This window comes from Urocampus carinirostris, chromosome 17, assembly GCF_059441175.1.
Source record: "Urocampus carinirostris isolate Australia breed hairy pipefish chromosome 17, RoL_Ucar_1.0, whole genome shotgun sequence".
In the NCBI taxonomy this organism is placed as follows: domain Eukaryota; kingdom Metazoa; phylum Chordata; class Actinopteri; order Syngnathiformes; family Syngnathidae; genus Urocampus; species Urocampus carinirostris.
The window spans coordinates 8906481-8922500 of record NC_142365.1 but is presented as its reverse complement, the minus strand read 5'-3'; the positions used below and the strand labels follow the sequence as shown (position 1 = coordinate 8922500).

General features: G+C 42.7%; 2 protein-coding genes across 3 annotated transcripts in view; both read left to right on the top strand.

Moving 5' to 3' along the window:
* The window catches only part of sra1 (steroid receptor RNA activator 1), a 90365-nt gene extending 81235 nt beyond the window's left edge, over positions 1–9130 (top strand). Inside the window, exons 5-9 of the mRNA XM_088321560.1 lie at positions 1234–1338; positions 6279–6356; positions 8415–8563; positions 8627–8735; positions 8801–9130. Coding sequence (XP_088177686.1) covers positions 1234–1338; positions 6279–6356; positions 8415–8563; positions 8627–8735; positions 8801–8976 — 617 coding nt within the window. The 3' untranslated portion in view covers positions 8977–9130. The remainder of the gene's footprint in view (positions 1–1233; positions 1339–6278; positions 6357–8414; positions 8564–8626; positions 8736–8800) is intronic.
* A 427-nt stretch (positions 9131–9557) lies between these two features.
* The window catches only part of camk2a (calcium/calmodulin-dependent protein kinase II alpha), a 29393-nt gene continuing 22930 nt past the window's right edge, over positions 9558–16020 (top strand). For both annotated transcript variants that reach the window (XR_015847415.1, XM_088321628.1), the window contains exons 1-3: positions 9558–9791; positions 11535–11629; positions 11766–11825. Coding sequence is in view for 1 of the 2 variants with exons in the window: in XM_088321628.1 (XP_088177754.1) it covers positions 9730–9791; positions 11535–11629; positions 11766–11825 (217 nt within the window). In the remaining variant the exon portion in view is untranslated. The remainder of the gene's footprint in view (positions 9792–11534; positions 11630–11765; positions 11826–16020) is intronic.

Genomic DNA, 16020 nt, shown 5'->3' with positions numbered 1-16020 from the left:
GATAGAGAGAGAAATAAAGAGAGGGAGAGGAGAGAAAATTGAGAGAAAAGGAAACAGAGGAAAAAGAGATGTAAGAGACAGGAAGAGAAAGAGAGACGGAGAGAGAGAGAATAAAAAAGAGAGGGAGAGAAAATGGAGAGAATGAAAGATAGAGCCAGAAAGAGATAAAAAAGAGAGAGACAGAGTGAAAGAGATAGAGAGGGATAAATAAAGAGGGAGGAGGAGAGGGGAGGGGGGCGAGGGGAGAGAAAAGACCAAGAGAGAGAGAGAGAGAAAGAGATTGAGAGGGAGAGAGAAAAGAGAGAGAAGGAAAGAACGAGATAAAAGGGAGAAAGGGAGGGAAACAGACAAAAAACAGATATTAAGAGACAGGGAGAGAGAGAAAGAGGAGAGAGTGAGCGCAAGAGAGGGAGAGAGATAAAAGAGAAAGAAAGACAGAGAGAGAAATAGTGGGATGGTTGAGAGAAAGAGAAAGAGAGAAAGGGAACGAAATGGAGGAAAAGAAGCAAGGGAGATATAGAAAGGGATAGAGAGAATGAAATAAATAGAGTGCGAGAAAGAGAAAGAGACGGAGACAGAGACAGCGAAAGAGAGAACCTTTCAAATGGAGCTGGCTCCTTCCTGATATGGAGCCGGCTCATTAAGCCTTTTCGTTCTTGAACTACCCATCACAAACAGACAGAAAACACTACACAGCTCCAGCAACACCCGGCTAACCTGGTCATATTGGGATCGATATTGGTCTATTTCAAATATTTTTTCCGTCTGAAAATAAAATCGGGGTGACATTTACGCATTTATTCGCAACAAACAAGAAGAATCCTCGTGCGACAAGCAGGGAATTACTTAAGCTAATGTCAACGTTGATTAGCATTGGAAAGGAATATTGACCTCGAACCCGGAAATAAAACAGTGATGTATTTTATGTACATTTTTGGATAACTTAGCGGCTATATTATAGTTTAGTCTTCTTAACTTTGGCATACAATGGAGGATATGTACGTCAAGCCAGGTAAAGAGATACAACAATGAATACAATTGGAAAGTGTGTGCTAATTACAGTAATAGCTAGCTGCTACCATGACACGTCACCGTCGTTATATTAATACTTAGACATGTTTTAATACTTCATATAATTATATTGGATCAGCAGTATGTCACAGCCTTTTAACGTGTTCCATATGCAGACTTGAATCATGTTGCACAAACATATGAGCGCATGTTTTCCTCCAGGTAACCAGGAACGAGGTTGGAACGACCCCCCTCAGTTCTCCTATGGCCTGCAGACAGCAAAAACCCCACCAAGAAACCACCTGAACAAGAGGCCCACATTGCCAGGTCTCACAAAAAAACATTTCCATCTAACATCCCAGACACTTGAATACAGATCTGCTCAAATATAGATAAATTAGATTTTTCTGATGCAATGATTTTTGGAGTCCTTTTGGACCAACAACTGAAACTCTTATACATATATTTCCAATGTGCTCCCGTTTAGTTTAAAGTATGATGATTGAAAGAAAACTTTTTTTCGAACATTGAAATAAAAACAGGACAAAAACAATGACTCAAAACCAAAATAATGTTAACATAACATGTTCGAAAAGGGGTAGTATGAAGCAGACGCTTATTTTCCCTACCCCTTCATCTTCCCTATTACCGTATTTTCCGCACTATAGGGCGCACCGGGTTATAGGGCGCACCCCCAAAAAATAGTTTTTGGTCCTATATCTTCCATAGATAAGGCGCACCGGATTATAAGGCGCTACAATGGGAACGTCGACAAAACAGTCAGATGATTCAGTCAAACTTATTACCCCCTTAACATTCCCAAAGCTTGCAAAGAAGCAAATACGTGTCGTAGACACGTGCGGATGCGGTGTCCGTACGATGTCATTCAAATGCATCATTTCAAATATCATTCGGAAGGTTAAAGTCTTGGGATTCAAGAAATGCCAGACATTTCTAAGTTTCTATTTTCTTTTACGCTCGCAACTTTACTGTGCATATGACAATAAACACTTGGAATTGAGTTGAATTCACTCAACTCATCACAGCAACATCAAGATCGTTCTAAAACAAGATACCGGGAAAATAGAAAGCCGCATAGCTCACCTAAGTTCTCACGTTCAATAATGATACACAATCATGGTCTTCTTACAACCGTGAGTGAAGTAAATCCAGGAGAGTAAATTATTTGCAAATACAGACTAATAAAACATGTTTCTTTAGGGTGTACTTTAGCAAGCTTGCTACGCCATTGCTAAACTCGGCCAATTGCAGGGTTTGTTTTGGCCATCTAGCCAATCCGAGGCTCCGAATAACTTCAGCCAATAGCGATCGATTTAACGGATGATTGACACATTTTTTTCGGCCAATTGCAGGGTTTGTTTTGGCGCTCTAGCCAATCCGAGGCTCCGAATAACTTCAGCCAATAGTGATCGATTCAAATGATGATTGACACATTGGTTAGCCAATGAAACGCCGGTATATAAATCCCAGCATACACCGCGGACGACTCCACGTTCGGGGGGAAATCGTGTCAGCGGCTGTTGCGTAAGTTGCGAGACCTTGTGATTTAATGTTGATCCATAAATAAGACGCACTGTATTACAAGGCGCATGGTCAGCTTTTGAAAAAAATTAAGACTTTTTGGTGCGCCTTATAGTGCGGAAAATACGGTAATTACATTCTATTGATAGCTCCTCTTTTGTGTCTAAATATAACACAATCTCAAGGATACACACATTACATAGGTCAGATATCAATAATTCTAATAATAACAATAGTCACATAGTTTACACAATAATCATCGTAGTACCCATCCCTCAATGTCATAATGCCACTGGTCACCAAACATCACTGTGACACCAATGATAATAACAATAGCAATAATTTTAATAATAACAGTTTTGATATAATAATAGCAACAATAACAACAAAGTTAACCATAGTTTTAAACGTATTTCCAATCTCGCGTATCACTCATATCCCATTTTCTTCATCCATGTATTCCGCCAGTAATATTTTTTGTATTTAAATTTGAGCAAGTGAATAGTTGGACATTGTTTGATCTCGTCTTGTAAATTGTTCCAAAGTTTGACTCCACACACACACACACACACACACACACACACACACACACACACATACTTTTCTTGGTTGTTCTCACCTTTGGGATTTTGAATCTACAGGGAGTGCAGAATTATTAGGCAAGTTGTATTTTTGAGGATTAATTTTATTATTGAACAACAACCATGTTCTTAATGAACCCAAAAGTCTCATTAATATCAAAGCTGAATATTTTGGAAGTTGGAGTGGGGCTTTTTTAGTTTTAGCTATTTTAGGAGGATATCTGTGTGTGCAGGTGACTATTACTGTGCATAATTATTAGGCAACTTAACAAAAAACAAATGTATACCCATTTCAATTATTTATTTTCATCAGGGAAACCAATATAACAGCTCAACATTCACAAATATACATTTCTGACATTCAAAAACAAAACAAAAACAAATCAGTGACCAATATAGCCACCTTTCTTTGCAAGGACACTCAAAAGCCTGCCATCCATGGATTCTGTCAGTGCTTTGATATGTTCACGATCAACATTGCGTGCAGCAGCAACCACAGCCTCCCAGACACTGTTCAGAGAGGTGTACTGTTTTCCCTCCTTGTAAATCTCACATTTGATGAGGGACCACAGGTTCTCTATGGGGTTCAGATCAGGTGAACAAGGAGGCCATGTCATTAGTTTTTCTTCTTTTAGACCCTTTCTTGCCAGCCACGCTGTGGAGTACTTGGATGCGTGTGATGGAGCGTTGTCCTGCATGAAAATCATGTTTTTCTTGAAGGATGCGGACTTCTTCCTGTACCACTGCTTGAAGAAGGTGTCTTCCAGAAACTGGCAGTAGGACTGGGAGTTGAGCTTGAGTCCATCCTCAACCCGAAAAGGCCCCACAAGCTCATCTTTGATGATACCAGCCCATACCAGTACCCCACCTCCACCTTGCTGGCGTCTGAGGCGGACTGGAGCTCTCTGCCCTTTACCGATCCAGCCACGGGCCCATCCATCTGGCCCATCAAGACTCACTCTCATTTCATCAGTCCATAAAACCTTAGAAAAATCCGGCTTGAGATTTTTCTTGGCCCAGTCTTGACGTTTCAGCTTGTGTGTCTTGTTCAGTGGTGGTCGTTTTTCAGCCTTTCTTACCTTGGCCATGTCTCTGAGTATTGCACACCTTGTGCTTTTGGGCACTCCAGTGATGTTGCAGCTCTGAAATATGGCAAAACTGGTGGCAAGTGGCATCTTGGCAGCTGTACGCTTGACTTTTCTCAGTTCACGGGCAGTTATTTTGCGCCTTGGTTTTTCTACACGCTTCTTGCGACCCTGTTGACTATTTTGAATGTAACGCTTGATTGTTCGATGATCACGCTTCAGAAGCTTGGCAATTTTAAGAGTGCTGCATCCCTCTGCAAGATATCTCACTATTTTTGACTTTTCAGAGCCTGTCAAGTCCCTCTTCTGACCCATTTTGCCAAAGGAAAGGAAGTTGCCTAATAATTATGCACACCTGATATAGGGTGTTGATGTCATTAGACCACACCCCTTCTCATTACAGAGATGCACATCACCTGATATGCTTAATTGGTAGTAGGCTTTCGAGCCTATACAGCTTGGAGTAAGACAACATGCATAAAGAGGATGATGTGGTCAAAATACTCATTTGCCTAATAATTCTGCACTCCCTATACTACAGCCCCTCAAGTTATAGTTTCCCTCTTTCCGAATGAATACTTTTTGTATGTTTTCTGGCACCATGTTTGTGTTGACCTTAAATAGCAGTTGTGAAGTGAAAACATTTACTAAATCATCAAATTTTAATAATTTGGACTGCAGGAATAAAATATTAGTATCATACCGATAACCTCCCCTGTGTATGGTTCTTATTGCACGTTTTTGGAGGATAAAAAGGGGCTGTAGTGAGCTTTTGTAATTATAAAGTATGTCTCATTTGAGTATGTTTACCTAACAGCCAATTAACATACAATAATTCGATTAAGGTCCTATTCCGACTGACATCGTTCGGATTGCAATGGTTGGGTTGGTCCTTTCATTTTCCGATTTATCGTGCATGTATAGGCATTCGAGTAATTCCGATTCCTTGTGCCCATGCGATAGCATGGCGGAGCAGTGGTTAGTGTGTGTGCGCGACACAGTTCTTAGGTCAAGAGACTGAACCTCCTGTGTGGAGTTTGCATTTTCTCCCCGTGCTTGCGTGGGTTTACTACGGGCACTCCAGTTTCCTCCCACATTCCAAAATCATGCATTAGCGAGTCCAAATTGTCCCTAGGTGTGAATGAGTGGGTGAGTTGTCTGTCTGTGTGCCCTGCGACTGGCTGGCAACCAGTTCATGGTGTGCCCTGCCCATTGCCCGAAGATAGCTTGAATGGGATCCAGCACCCCAACGCCCCTACTGAGGATGAGCAGTGCAGATGATGGATGTGCCCATGAGCAGATTCCCTCAGCATGAGTACTTGTATGCCTCAAAGCATTCTGGATGAATGAAAACACACAAACTCTGGCTTCCTCACTAATACGCTTCTTGTGAATTGGTTGATTTAAATTTTACTTTCTGCCCCCACCGCAAAAATGCTGCAGGTGTATCCCTTTATTCTTTATTGAGTGAAGCTCACAGTCGTGTCATCCATGTTTGGTGTAATTTTATGCTTCTAGCAAGGCACAATATTGGTGTATTTTTTGCCCTCATGTAGGTTTTAGATCAGCTGATGGTGTAATAATTGTCTGGTTTGCAATAATCTGTGGTCTGTGCAGCCCTTTGATACTCTGTGATTAAGGGCTATAAAAATAAATATGACTTGACTTGGCACGCACAAGCAGATCTTGTAAACACAGGAGACTCAGCATTGGAGGTCACTTTTGGAACGTGGAGGAAACAAGTAAAGGACTTTGTTCAAATGTCTGAGTAACATGAATGAAATCATTATTTAATGTCAAAAGTTAAATGCGGAAACAACCTTTATTGCATATTGACATCGCTCCCACTTTGTCCAAGTCATCCGAATACAAACGCCATGAATATGGAATCTTTCGTTTGTGTCTTGGCATGTAAATGATTCATTTGGATCCCTCCAGAAATCCAATATTCAGTTTTCACTTGTATTATTGCCTACATGTATACGTAGTCAGTGTCTTTGCACATGTGTTATGCTAGTGTGTCATAATCTCTGTCGTCTTTTCTCTGATTGATTGATAGATGGCGCTGTCCCGCTTACACCTCCTCAGTCCAGCCCATCTGTTCCTCCGCAGTGTGGCTTGGCCCCGCCCCCTGCAGGTCAGATGTTCCCATTTTCTTGCTGTTGCACAAGATGTCTCCTCAATTTGACATGATTTGACCTACTTGTTTACAGTTGTACCTCTATATACAAGCTTGATTTTTACCAGGTTTTTGCTCGCATCTCGAATTACATGTGTAACGAGTGACTTTTACCGATATGAAATAATCGAAAACAAATTCATCCGTTCTGGCCTCGGCAAAGCATCCAAGTTTACCCTATAAGTCTCAAATTTTTTTCATTGTTTTGCCGGAGGGTGCGACTTATACTCCGATGAGACTTATATGTTAATGTCTTAACATATAATTACATAATTGAGTTTTAAATTTTTATTACCGATAGTGTATATCACTTCACTTGTTATTTTCACATTAAACCACAAGACGGCGCTCTAGGCCTGTGTTGATTATTTCCACTTTTTCCTTTTTCGAACAGGAAGAAGGAAGCGTGTTATTGTCCCAAGTTGGAGATGTTGTTCATCGGTAAAAATGACACCAAGGATGAACATTTCATTGATTTTAGTGATCTGTTAGCTGTTTTAGCTGTGATTTTAGCAAGCTGTTAGCTTGGTAAGCATGTTATTTATGCTAGAGTTATCTGAATAACTATTCACGTTATGACATTACTAAAATAACAGGCATGTCAATCACGTTCGTATAGTATGTCACAAAAGTAAGTGCACCCCTCATATTTCTGCGGAGATTTCGTTAAAATGATTATTTGAACATCATTGAAGAAACATCGCTTTGACTCAATTAACGGTATTTTTTTGTAAAGCTTATATAGCTTTTAAAATTATTTTTCCCCTCGAAAACTCACAATATTTCCAATAGTAGCTAAACCCCGGTAACAAAAGTGAGTACCCCCTAAAATGAAAGTTCCTTAAGTGTCCATACTTTGTGGTGCCACCACGATTTTGCAGAACTGCCTTAATACACCTGTTCATGGATTTCAACAGAGCCTATTCGTGATCTTGTCCTTCTCCACCTTTCGCTGAGGCAAATAAACTAATCGTTGTCTCATCAGACCAGAGGATAATTTTTCCAGTAAGCCATGGCCTTTAATGGAATTTCATCAGTAAACCTTTGGCTGGCTTTCTTGTAGACAGCCTTTCAGACGTATTTGATGAAGTTAACGGTGTATGGTCTGAGTAATCACAAATCTCTGCGTCAATACCAACAGATCTTCTGCACCTATTTTTCTTGGACATTTGGATGTGAAGCTAAGTATGTTCACTCAGATTCTTTAGATGTCCAACACAAGCACTGTTGTGAGTGCATCTTGATTCTCTTTTTAAATGCTGGAAGATCTTGGCCACTATACTGAAGCTCAATTTCAGGGTGTTGGCAAGCTTCTTGTAGCCTTGGCCAGCCTTATTTATTGCCACAAATCTTGTTTTAAGGTCTCCTTAGAGTTCCTTGCCATGGTGTGCCATCTTGGGAGTTTCAATGACCATTATGACAGAGTGTGAGAGCTGTACTAAAAATTGAACACACCTGCTCCATATTCACACCTAGTAAAAGTAACAAGTCAGATGTTTTTTTGGGAGGGAAAATGACAAGCAGTGCTTTGCTTGGAGTTTTAAGGGTGTAAAGTCTTTTTTATATACATTTGCACTGATATATAATCTCTTCTCATTGTGTCAAAGCAAACCTTCTTCAGTGTTGTCCAGTTAAACATTTTAATTGAATTTCTGCAGAATTGTGAGCGGTGTACTAAGATTTGTGACTGTATACCATACGAACTTTTTCTGCCCATTGTTCTATTTTATTTATAATTGCCGTGAGGACGTGTATGTTTTTGGTGTTGGATTTTATCAAATACATTTTCCAGAAAAATGTGACTTATACTCTGATTCGACTTATATATGGTTTTACCTTTTTAATTATGCCCTTTTTGGCTGGAGCGACGGACAATGCGGTAATTTGGATTTCTCTTTGTATGTCGAGCAAGATCTTTGTTCCAAATAAACTTTGTAAATCGAAATTCTCGTATCTAGAGGTGGTTGTGGATATATAGAGGTATGAATGTTATTGTTTATTCGGCATTTCCTACAGGCCGGGCTCCATGCTGGAAGGCCACTCCATCTGGGGCCACCTCGGGGGCGGTGAGCGTTCAAGACAGCCAATCAGAGCCAGAGCCTGATGTCCAGACTGTAGTGGCAGTTCTGGAGCAAGCACTGGCCGAATGCAGAGGGGACGTCACGGTAGGTTGGCGTAAACTATCGATGATGTCATGAAGTTTTAATGGGAGGTGTTTCTTGGTGCAGCCTCAGGTTTGTAACGACATGGAAAAGAGACTCCGCCTCTTCAAGGACAGCTGGACATCGGGTCGTCTGAGTCTCCCCGTGAAGAGACGCATGAGCGCTTTGTCCCGAGGTCCGTCCGACTTCATGTTACGATGTCCTTCTGTGTATGACCCTGCTGCTCGTCTGCCTCGCCAGAACTTAAAGCAGAACGCTGGGACCAGGCTGATGACATCCATCGCTCGTTGATGGTGGATCACGTGACCGAGGTTAGCCAATGGATGGTCGGCGTGAAGCGACTCATCGCTGAGACCCAAAAGTTGCATCAGACGCCCCTGGACTCATCAGACCACAGCGATGCCTGTCAATCGTGACCTCTAAACTTTAGAGTAGACCGTTCCAGTGATAGGTAACAAGAAGGAGGAAAGCCGTTGTCATAGCAACAATGCAACTGTTTTCACCACCAAGTCGAATGCGTTTCTGTTTTTTGGGACATTTGCCTATATGGTAATAAAAACATGAAATTGATGACGTCATAAGTCTCGAATCTCACTTGCTTTCTGATCGGACACACACTGCTTGTAGGGACAATGTATGGCCAGCAGAGGGAAGCAAATGTTTTTTGTTTGCCTTGGGTGAGTTTAAAAAGAAAAGGTCTTTGTTGACCCCTCAAGCGTCACGTGACCTTTCCACGCCGTGAACACGTGTTTGTGAGTGAGGTCAAAATTCACAAGTGGACATGACTAAAATATGCAATGTGCAATATTCTCTGCAATATAAAAAGCTTTTCTCACAAGGTGCAATATTCTTACTTTTTTCTTCAACACTGCATGGTTGGCATCAGCCAAGTGAGAGGATGCAGTTTCCATGGCGACCTTGCATGCGTGCATCCCAGCCCGTGATTGGCCAAACGTGGTGGGGGTAGGAAGCTGGCGGTGGGAGCTGAGTAGGCGGAGAGCAGAACCTGGAGAGGAGCCGCTCTTCGCCCATACCCTGACATCTTTTTCCTCGTCTTGTGCCGAAGCGAAACGGTCTCATTTGCCTCTTCTTCTTCTTCTGCTCCATCCAGCTGCTGACTTTCCACCATCACCACCATTGCCTGACCCTCGCCCTGCCACCGGGTCACCATGGCAACGGTCATCTGCACGCGTTTCACCGAGGAGTATCAACTCTACGAAGAGCTGGGAAAGTAAGTCAGTTGTTTATTTTGCGAATCGTGTGTTTTCAGAACTTGCTCTATGGACTTTTGCTGTGGATGGAGACGGGGCGGAGGAATGGCGAAAGTATGAAAAGGGACGGATGAGTGTAACACCTCTCTGACCTCATCCCACTCACCTTCGCACACAAGAACACACGCGCAGGTCTCTTACATAAGACGTGTGGGTGTACTCTGAAAAAGCATCAGACATTTTTCATGATTGATTTGATATCCAAAAAAGCTACATTATCAGGAGGTAGCAGTCAATCAGAGTATTGACCACCGGATTTCAATCCTTTGTCAATGTACTGTTTTCTCGTCTTGCTCTTTTCAGCCTCCCGACCCCACTTTAATGCACTCCCTTAGACCTTCCTTTTCTTCTTTCCTTGAACAATGTTAAAAGCAAGAAGAAACTGAGGACGATGGTAAGCAAGGAAGAAAGAGGGTTGTTTTTAACATTGCTCTTCTTCTTTCATAGAGTAATGTTACATGCAAAGAAGGAAGGAAGGAAGGAAGGAAGGAGGGAGAACAATGTTGGAAGGAAGGAAGGAAGGAGGGAGAACAATGTTGGAAGGAAGGAAGGAAGGAAGGAGGGAGAACAATGTTGGAAGGAAGGAGGGAGAACAATGTTGGAAGGAAGGAGGGAGAACAATGTTGGAAGGAAGGATGGAAGGAGGGAGAACAATGTTGGAAGGAAGGATGGAAGGAGAACAATGTCGGAAGGGAGAAAGGAAGGAAGGAAGGAGAACAATGTTGAAAAGAAGGAAGGAAAACAATTTTGGAAAGAAGGAACGAAGGAAGGAGAACAATTTTGGAAGGAAGAAAGTAAGGAAGGAGAACAATTTTGGAAGGAAGAAAGTAAGGAAGGAGAACAATTTTGGAAGGAAGAAAGTAAGGAAGGAGAACAATTTTGGAAGGAAGAAAGGAAGGAAGGAGAACAATTTTGGAAGGAAGGAAGGAGAACAATTTTGGAAGGAAGAAAGGATAGAAGGAGAAAAATTTGGGAAGGAAGAAAAGACAGAAGGAGAACAATTTTGGAAGGAATAAAGTAAGGAAGGAGAACAATTTTGGAAGGAAGAAAGGAAGGAAGCAGAACAATATTGGAAGGAAGGAGAACAATGTTGGAAGGAAGGGAGGAAGGAGAACAACATTGGAAGGAAGAAAGAGGAAGGAGAACAATTTTAGAAGGAAGGAAGGAGAACAATTTTAGAAGGAAGGGAGGAAGGAAAACCTTTTTAGAAGGAAGGAAGGAAGGAAGGAAAGAGAACCATTTTAGAAGGAAGGAAGGGAAGAGAATTTTAGAAGGAAGGAAGGAGAACAATGTTGGAAAGATGGAAGGACGGAAGGAACTAGAACAATGTTCAAAGCAGGAGAAAAAAAGGATCTTTTTATAACATTGCTTTCTTTCCACCCCTGCTTCCGTGTGGATTTACTTTCCTCCTAAATAAGTTCAATTAATGATCGTGTTCCTGATCAATGATCGTATTTCATAGCATTATCTCCTTCTTTTGTTTTTTTGGGCTTTCACATGCTTGATATCTCCCATATGTCTCGCTACACTGTCCCTTTTCTTCCTTCCTGCCTTCTCCCGCTTCCTCATTTTCCTGTTTCTTTCTTCACTTCCTTTTTACGCTCCTCTTAATTCCTGCCCTTTATTCTCCCCTAATCCCCCCGGTTACTTGCTACGTTGTCCTTTCAGTAGACGAAATTGAGCATGTGTTTGTGTGTCTGCAGGGGGGCCTTTTCGGTGGTGCGCCGTTGCGTGAAGGTCCTCTCGGGTCAGGAGTTTGCCGCCAAGATCATCAATACCAAGAAGTTGTCAGCACGAGGTGAGGCCTGACCGTTTGGCCGCCCGCAACAAGCGCGGGAAAAGTCGACAACTCGCGGGAAGTCGCGAACGGGGGCTTTAGTGTGATCTCATGACATTTTTGCCAAAATTCTCGTTTTCTCTCGGTGTGGGGTCAGATCATCAAAAGTTGGACCGCGAAGCCCGAATTTGCCGCCTGCTCAAGCACCCCAACATCGGTAAGTCGCCGCGGGAACCAAATGCTGGAGGCCGTATGATGAATTATGGACGCGTGCTCGTAGCCGTTTCATCCATAATTCACGTGATGTCATCGGCATGTGACCGAGATATGGGTGGAGAACAAGAACATACACTGACTGAGCACTTCAATCATTTATACAATTTTTAAAAAGGAATTATTTAAGAAACTGAGGAGGAAGAACAGAGGTCTAACTTAAATTGCACCAGCCAAAAAAAGGAAAAACATTTATGGTTTGCACCTAGAATATTGTTGCATTTTGGGGGAAATTTAGTCTATAAAATCCTCCACCAAAAACATATAAGTTATCATCTTGAAATGCATTTTAAAATTAGAATAAAATAGAGAACTGTCAGCCAGAACAGGCAGTAGACCCAAACGCGTAGCATTTCACACAAGGGATCAGGAAAGTCTGTGCGAGATGAAAAAGATAGCAATCTGTTGGTCGCTGGGCAGGAGACGCGGGAAGCCCTCGCGAACAAAGCGTGGTCAGAGATTGGAACAAGTCGGGCAGCCGGAACGAGAGAACCGAATGGGGTCGGAGATCGGAACAAGTCGGGCAGCCGGGACGGGAGACGGAGCGTGATCGGAGATCGGAACAAGTCAGGCAGCCGGGACGAGAGACGGAGGAGATCGGAGATCGGAACAAGTCGGGCAGCCGGGGCGGGAGATGAAGCGTGGAGCAGGGATCGAAACAGGAAACAGAATAAGGATACAGGTAGTCGGGACAGGAGAACGGAGCTTGGATCGGGGATCGATACAGGAAACAGAATCAGGATACGGGTAGCCGGGACAGGAGAACGGAGCTTGGATTGGGGATCGATACAGGAAACCGGTCAGGATCAAAATGGGAGCCAGAGCCAAAAGTGCTTGCCTTGCATGCACTGAGGTTCACAGACTGACTGACCAGGAGTGAATGAGAAAGACGTGTTTAAATAGGAAGCGAACCGATCAGAAACGACCAGGTGAGAGCAATGGGCAAATAATGACCAGAGAACTATAGGCTGAATAAGTGTATGATATACGAATGTTACACCTACGTTCATATCTTAGGCATGCTCAAATGCGTCAGTAACGACATAACATATTAAGAGTTATTCCGATAACTCGAACGTAAAAACCATGCTTACCAAACTATCAGCCTCTCTCCAAATCACAAGATCTAATGAAATTGTTGGGCAGCATTAGATCAGGAGGTAGAGCGCTCATCTTGCTCTCACAGGTTCGATTCCCGGCTCCTCCGTGTTATATGTCGAAGTGTCCTTGGGCAAGACACTGAATCCCTAATGCCCCCAATAAGCAGGTAATCGCCTTGCATGGATGTCTCCCTTTTGGTGTGTGTGTGAATGGGTAAGTGTGAAGCACATTGTAAAGCGCTTTGGGAGGTCTTCATTGACCTGAAAATCGCTATCTAAACACAGACCATTTACCATAACTTCTTTTAATGAGACTAACAAGGCTTCACTTGTTACCTGTATTAATGGCACCTTTTAAGTCATCATAAATATAAAAGACACCCGTTCACAACCTCAGTCGGTCACAATCCAAACTCTACTATCGCCAAGACCAAAGAGCTGTCAAAGGACAAGAGAGACCGAAGTGGAGACCTGCACCAGACTTGGAAGACTGAATCTACAGCAGGTAATACGCTTGATGTAAAGAAATCAAATGTGGGAGCCTTTATTAGAAAATGAAAGACATACAAGACCACTGATAATCTTCCTTGATCTGGGGCTCCATGCAAGATCTCACCCCGTGGCGTCAAAATGAAAACAAGAACTTTGAGCAAAAAGTCACAGAACCACACGAGAAACCTAGGTCATTCACTATTCGAGGACTGGGACAACAGTAACAAAGGCTACGATCACTAACACAATGCGCTGCCTGGGACTGAAATCCTGCACTGCCAGACGTGTTCCTCTGCTGAAGTCAGTACATGTCCAGGGTTCGCTAGAGAGAATTCGGATGATCCAGAAGAGGACCGGTAGAAACACAGGTTCTCATGTTCAGAGGAGATAGAATACTGAATTGCATCCCAAAAAAAATCCACCATAAACACTGTGAAGCATGGGGGTGGAAACATTATGCTTTGGGGCTTCTTTTCTGCAAAGGGACCAAGACGACTGATTTGTGTAAAGAAAAGAATAAATGGGGCCGTGTAGTGAGAGATGTTGAGTAAAAATCTCTTTCAATCAGCAAGGGCATGGAAGGTGAGACGTGGCAGTGTCTTTTAGCATGACAATGGCCAACAATTAGCATTTCAAAGTCCTGGAGTATCCTAGGCAGTCTCCAGATCTCAACTCCATAGGAAATCTGTGAAGGGAGTTGAGAGTCCGTGTTGCCCAATGAGAGCCCAAAAAAACTGTTCTAGAGGAGATCTGCATGGAGGAATTGGCCGAAACAGTATGCCTAAAGCTTGTTTAGAGTTACAGAAAACGCTTGGCCTCCATTATTGCCAACAAAGTGTACATAACAGTAAATATTGAGATCTTTAAGAGGGAGAACTTGCACAATCATGGTTGACTAATCACTGATTTTCCCCACTGTAGAGTATATAATATATATATATTTGCACGATTAGAATGGGCTGGCATGGCAGGGCATTCTCCTTGGACGAGGTTGTTGGGGTTGTTTGTGAACCCAGCCAAAATAGCTACTTCCTGAAGCTGTATTTCCCATTAGTATTCCTCCGTGGCCGGGTAGGAATATGCAGAAGTACGGCTTCCCACTCTGCGATGAAAGAATGGCCGCCGGGAGCGAATGGCTATGAACATTTTTAAAAAAGAGGCTCAGCCTCACCAGCTCACACCACCAATCAGTGAGGCCTATAGACGCTACGGTTAGGTCCAATGGCCAATTGTAAATATATATAAATTTTGCATTTTAGAACAAATAGGCTCAGACGTGTAAAGAAGAAAAAAAAAAAACGCTGCTCCAGACAGTGCTCACATGAAATGCCATATAGGTTACAATAGATCCTCTATGAGCAGAAGATGGGGTGTACATGTATTTGTTCAGTCCACATTAGCTTTGTCTGGGTAGGTGAGAAATGGCTCCCAGATTGTCTGAAATTTCCTGGCTGTTTTATAATTCAATTCACTTATTTGTCATTTCAAATCAAATGGCGTAAACATATGTTTCAACAATGAAAAAAACAGACACTCAACATAGGTAATTGGTTATTTAAAAAAAGGTAATTAACTGAAGACAATAGGTCGCTTTCCATCCATCCATCCATCCATCCATTATCTGCACTGCTTATCATCAGTAGGGTCTCGGGGGTGCTGGAGCCCATCCCAGTTATCTTCGGGCAGTGGGCAGGGGACACCCTTACCTGGTTGCCAGCCAGTTGCAGGGCACACAGAGACAGACAACTCACTCGTTCATTCACACCTAGGGACAATTTGGACTGGACAATTAACCTAACATGCATGTTTTTGGAATATGGGAGGAAATCGGAGTGCCCGGAGGAAACCCACGCAAGCACGGGGAGAACATGCAAACTCCACAAAGGAGGTTCGATCTCATGACATCAGAACTGTACCGCACATGCGCTAACCACTGTCTCACTATGCTGCCCAGAAGAAGAACATTATAGAGAAATAGTCAAGTCAAGTCAAATCTATTTATATAGCCCTTAATCACAAAACAGGATTACAATGACACAATTACCTGATCTTAAACCAACATGCGGGCAAGGAACAACTCAAAACCTCAGCGTGAGGAAAAAGAGAAACCTTGAGAAGGGACCTAACAAGCGGTATCCCACTTCCAGGATGACCAGGGTGAATTACATTTAGCATTACAGTACACAAACATAGTAAACACGAGGTAACATGTTGAAAATTTGTCCGGAAAGTGCATGACAGCAGCGACGACCCCAGCCTGTAAACTAGTCCAGAAAGTCTATGACGGCCACGACGCAGCTTCCCATCTCTGCCAGCTGGTCCATGCAGGCGTTCACATGCTTCAGGTCAAACGCTGGTCCGCTGACTCCTCTCAAATCGTCCTTCTCCTTCGTATCACCACCAGGCAGGCAGTCGGAAAAAGACAGGACAATACAGAATATGAGGTGGGCATCAATCATAAGCTTTGGAATAGAAGTGTGTCTTAAGCCTGGATTTAAAAACTTCCGTTGAGGTTGCAGATCTTATACTCTAGTGACATACAGAAGT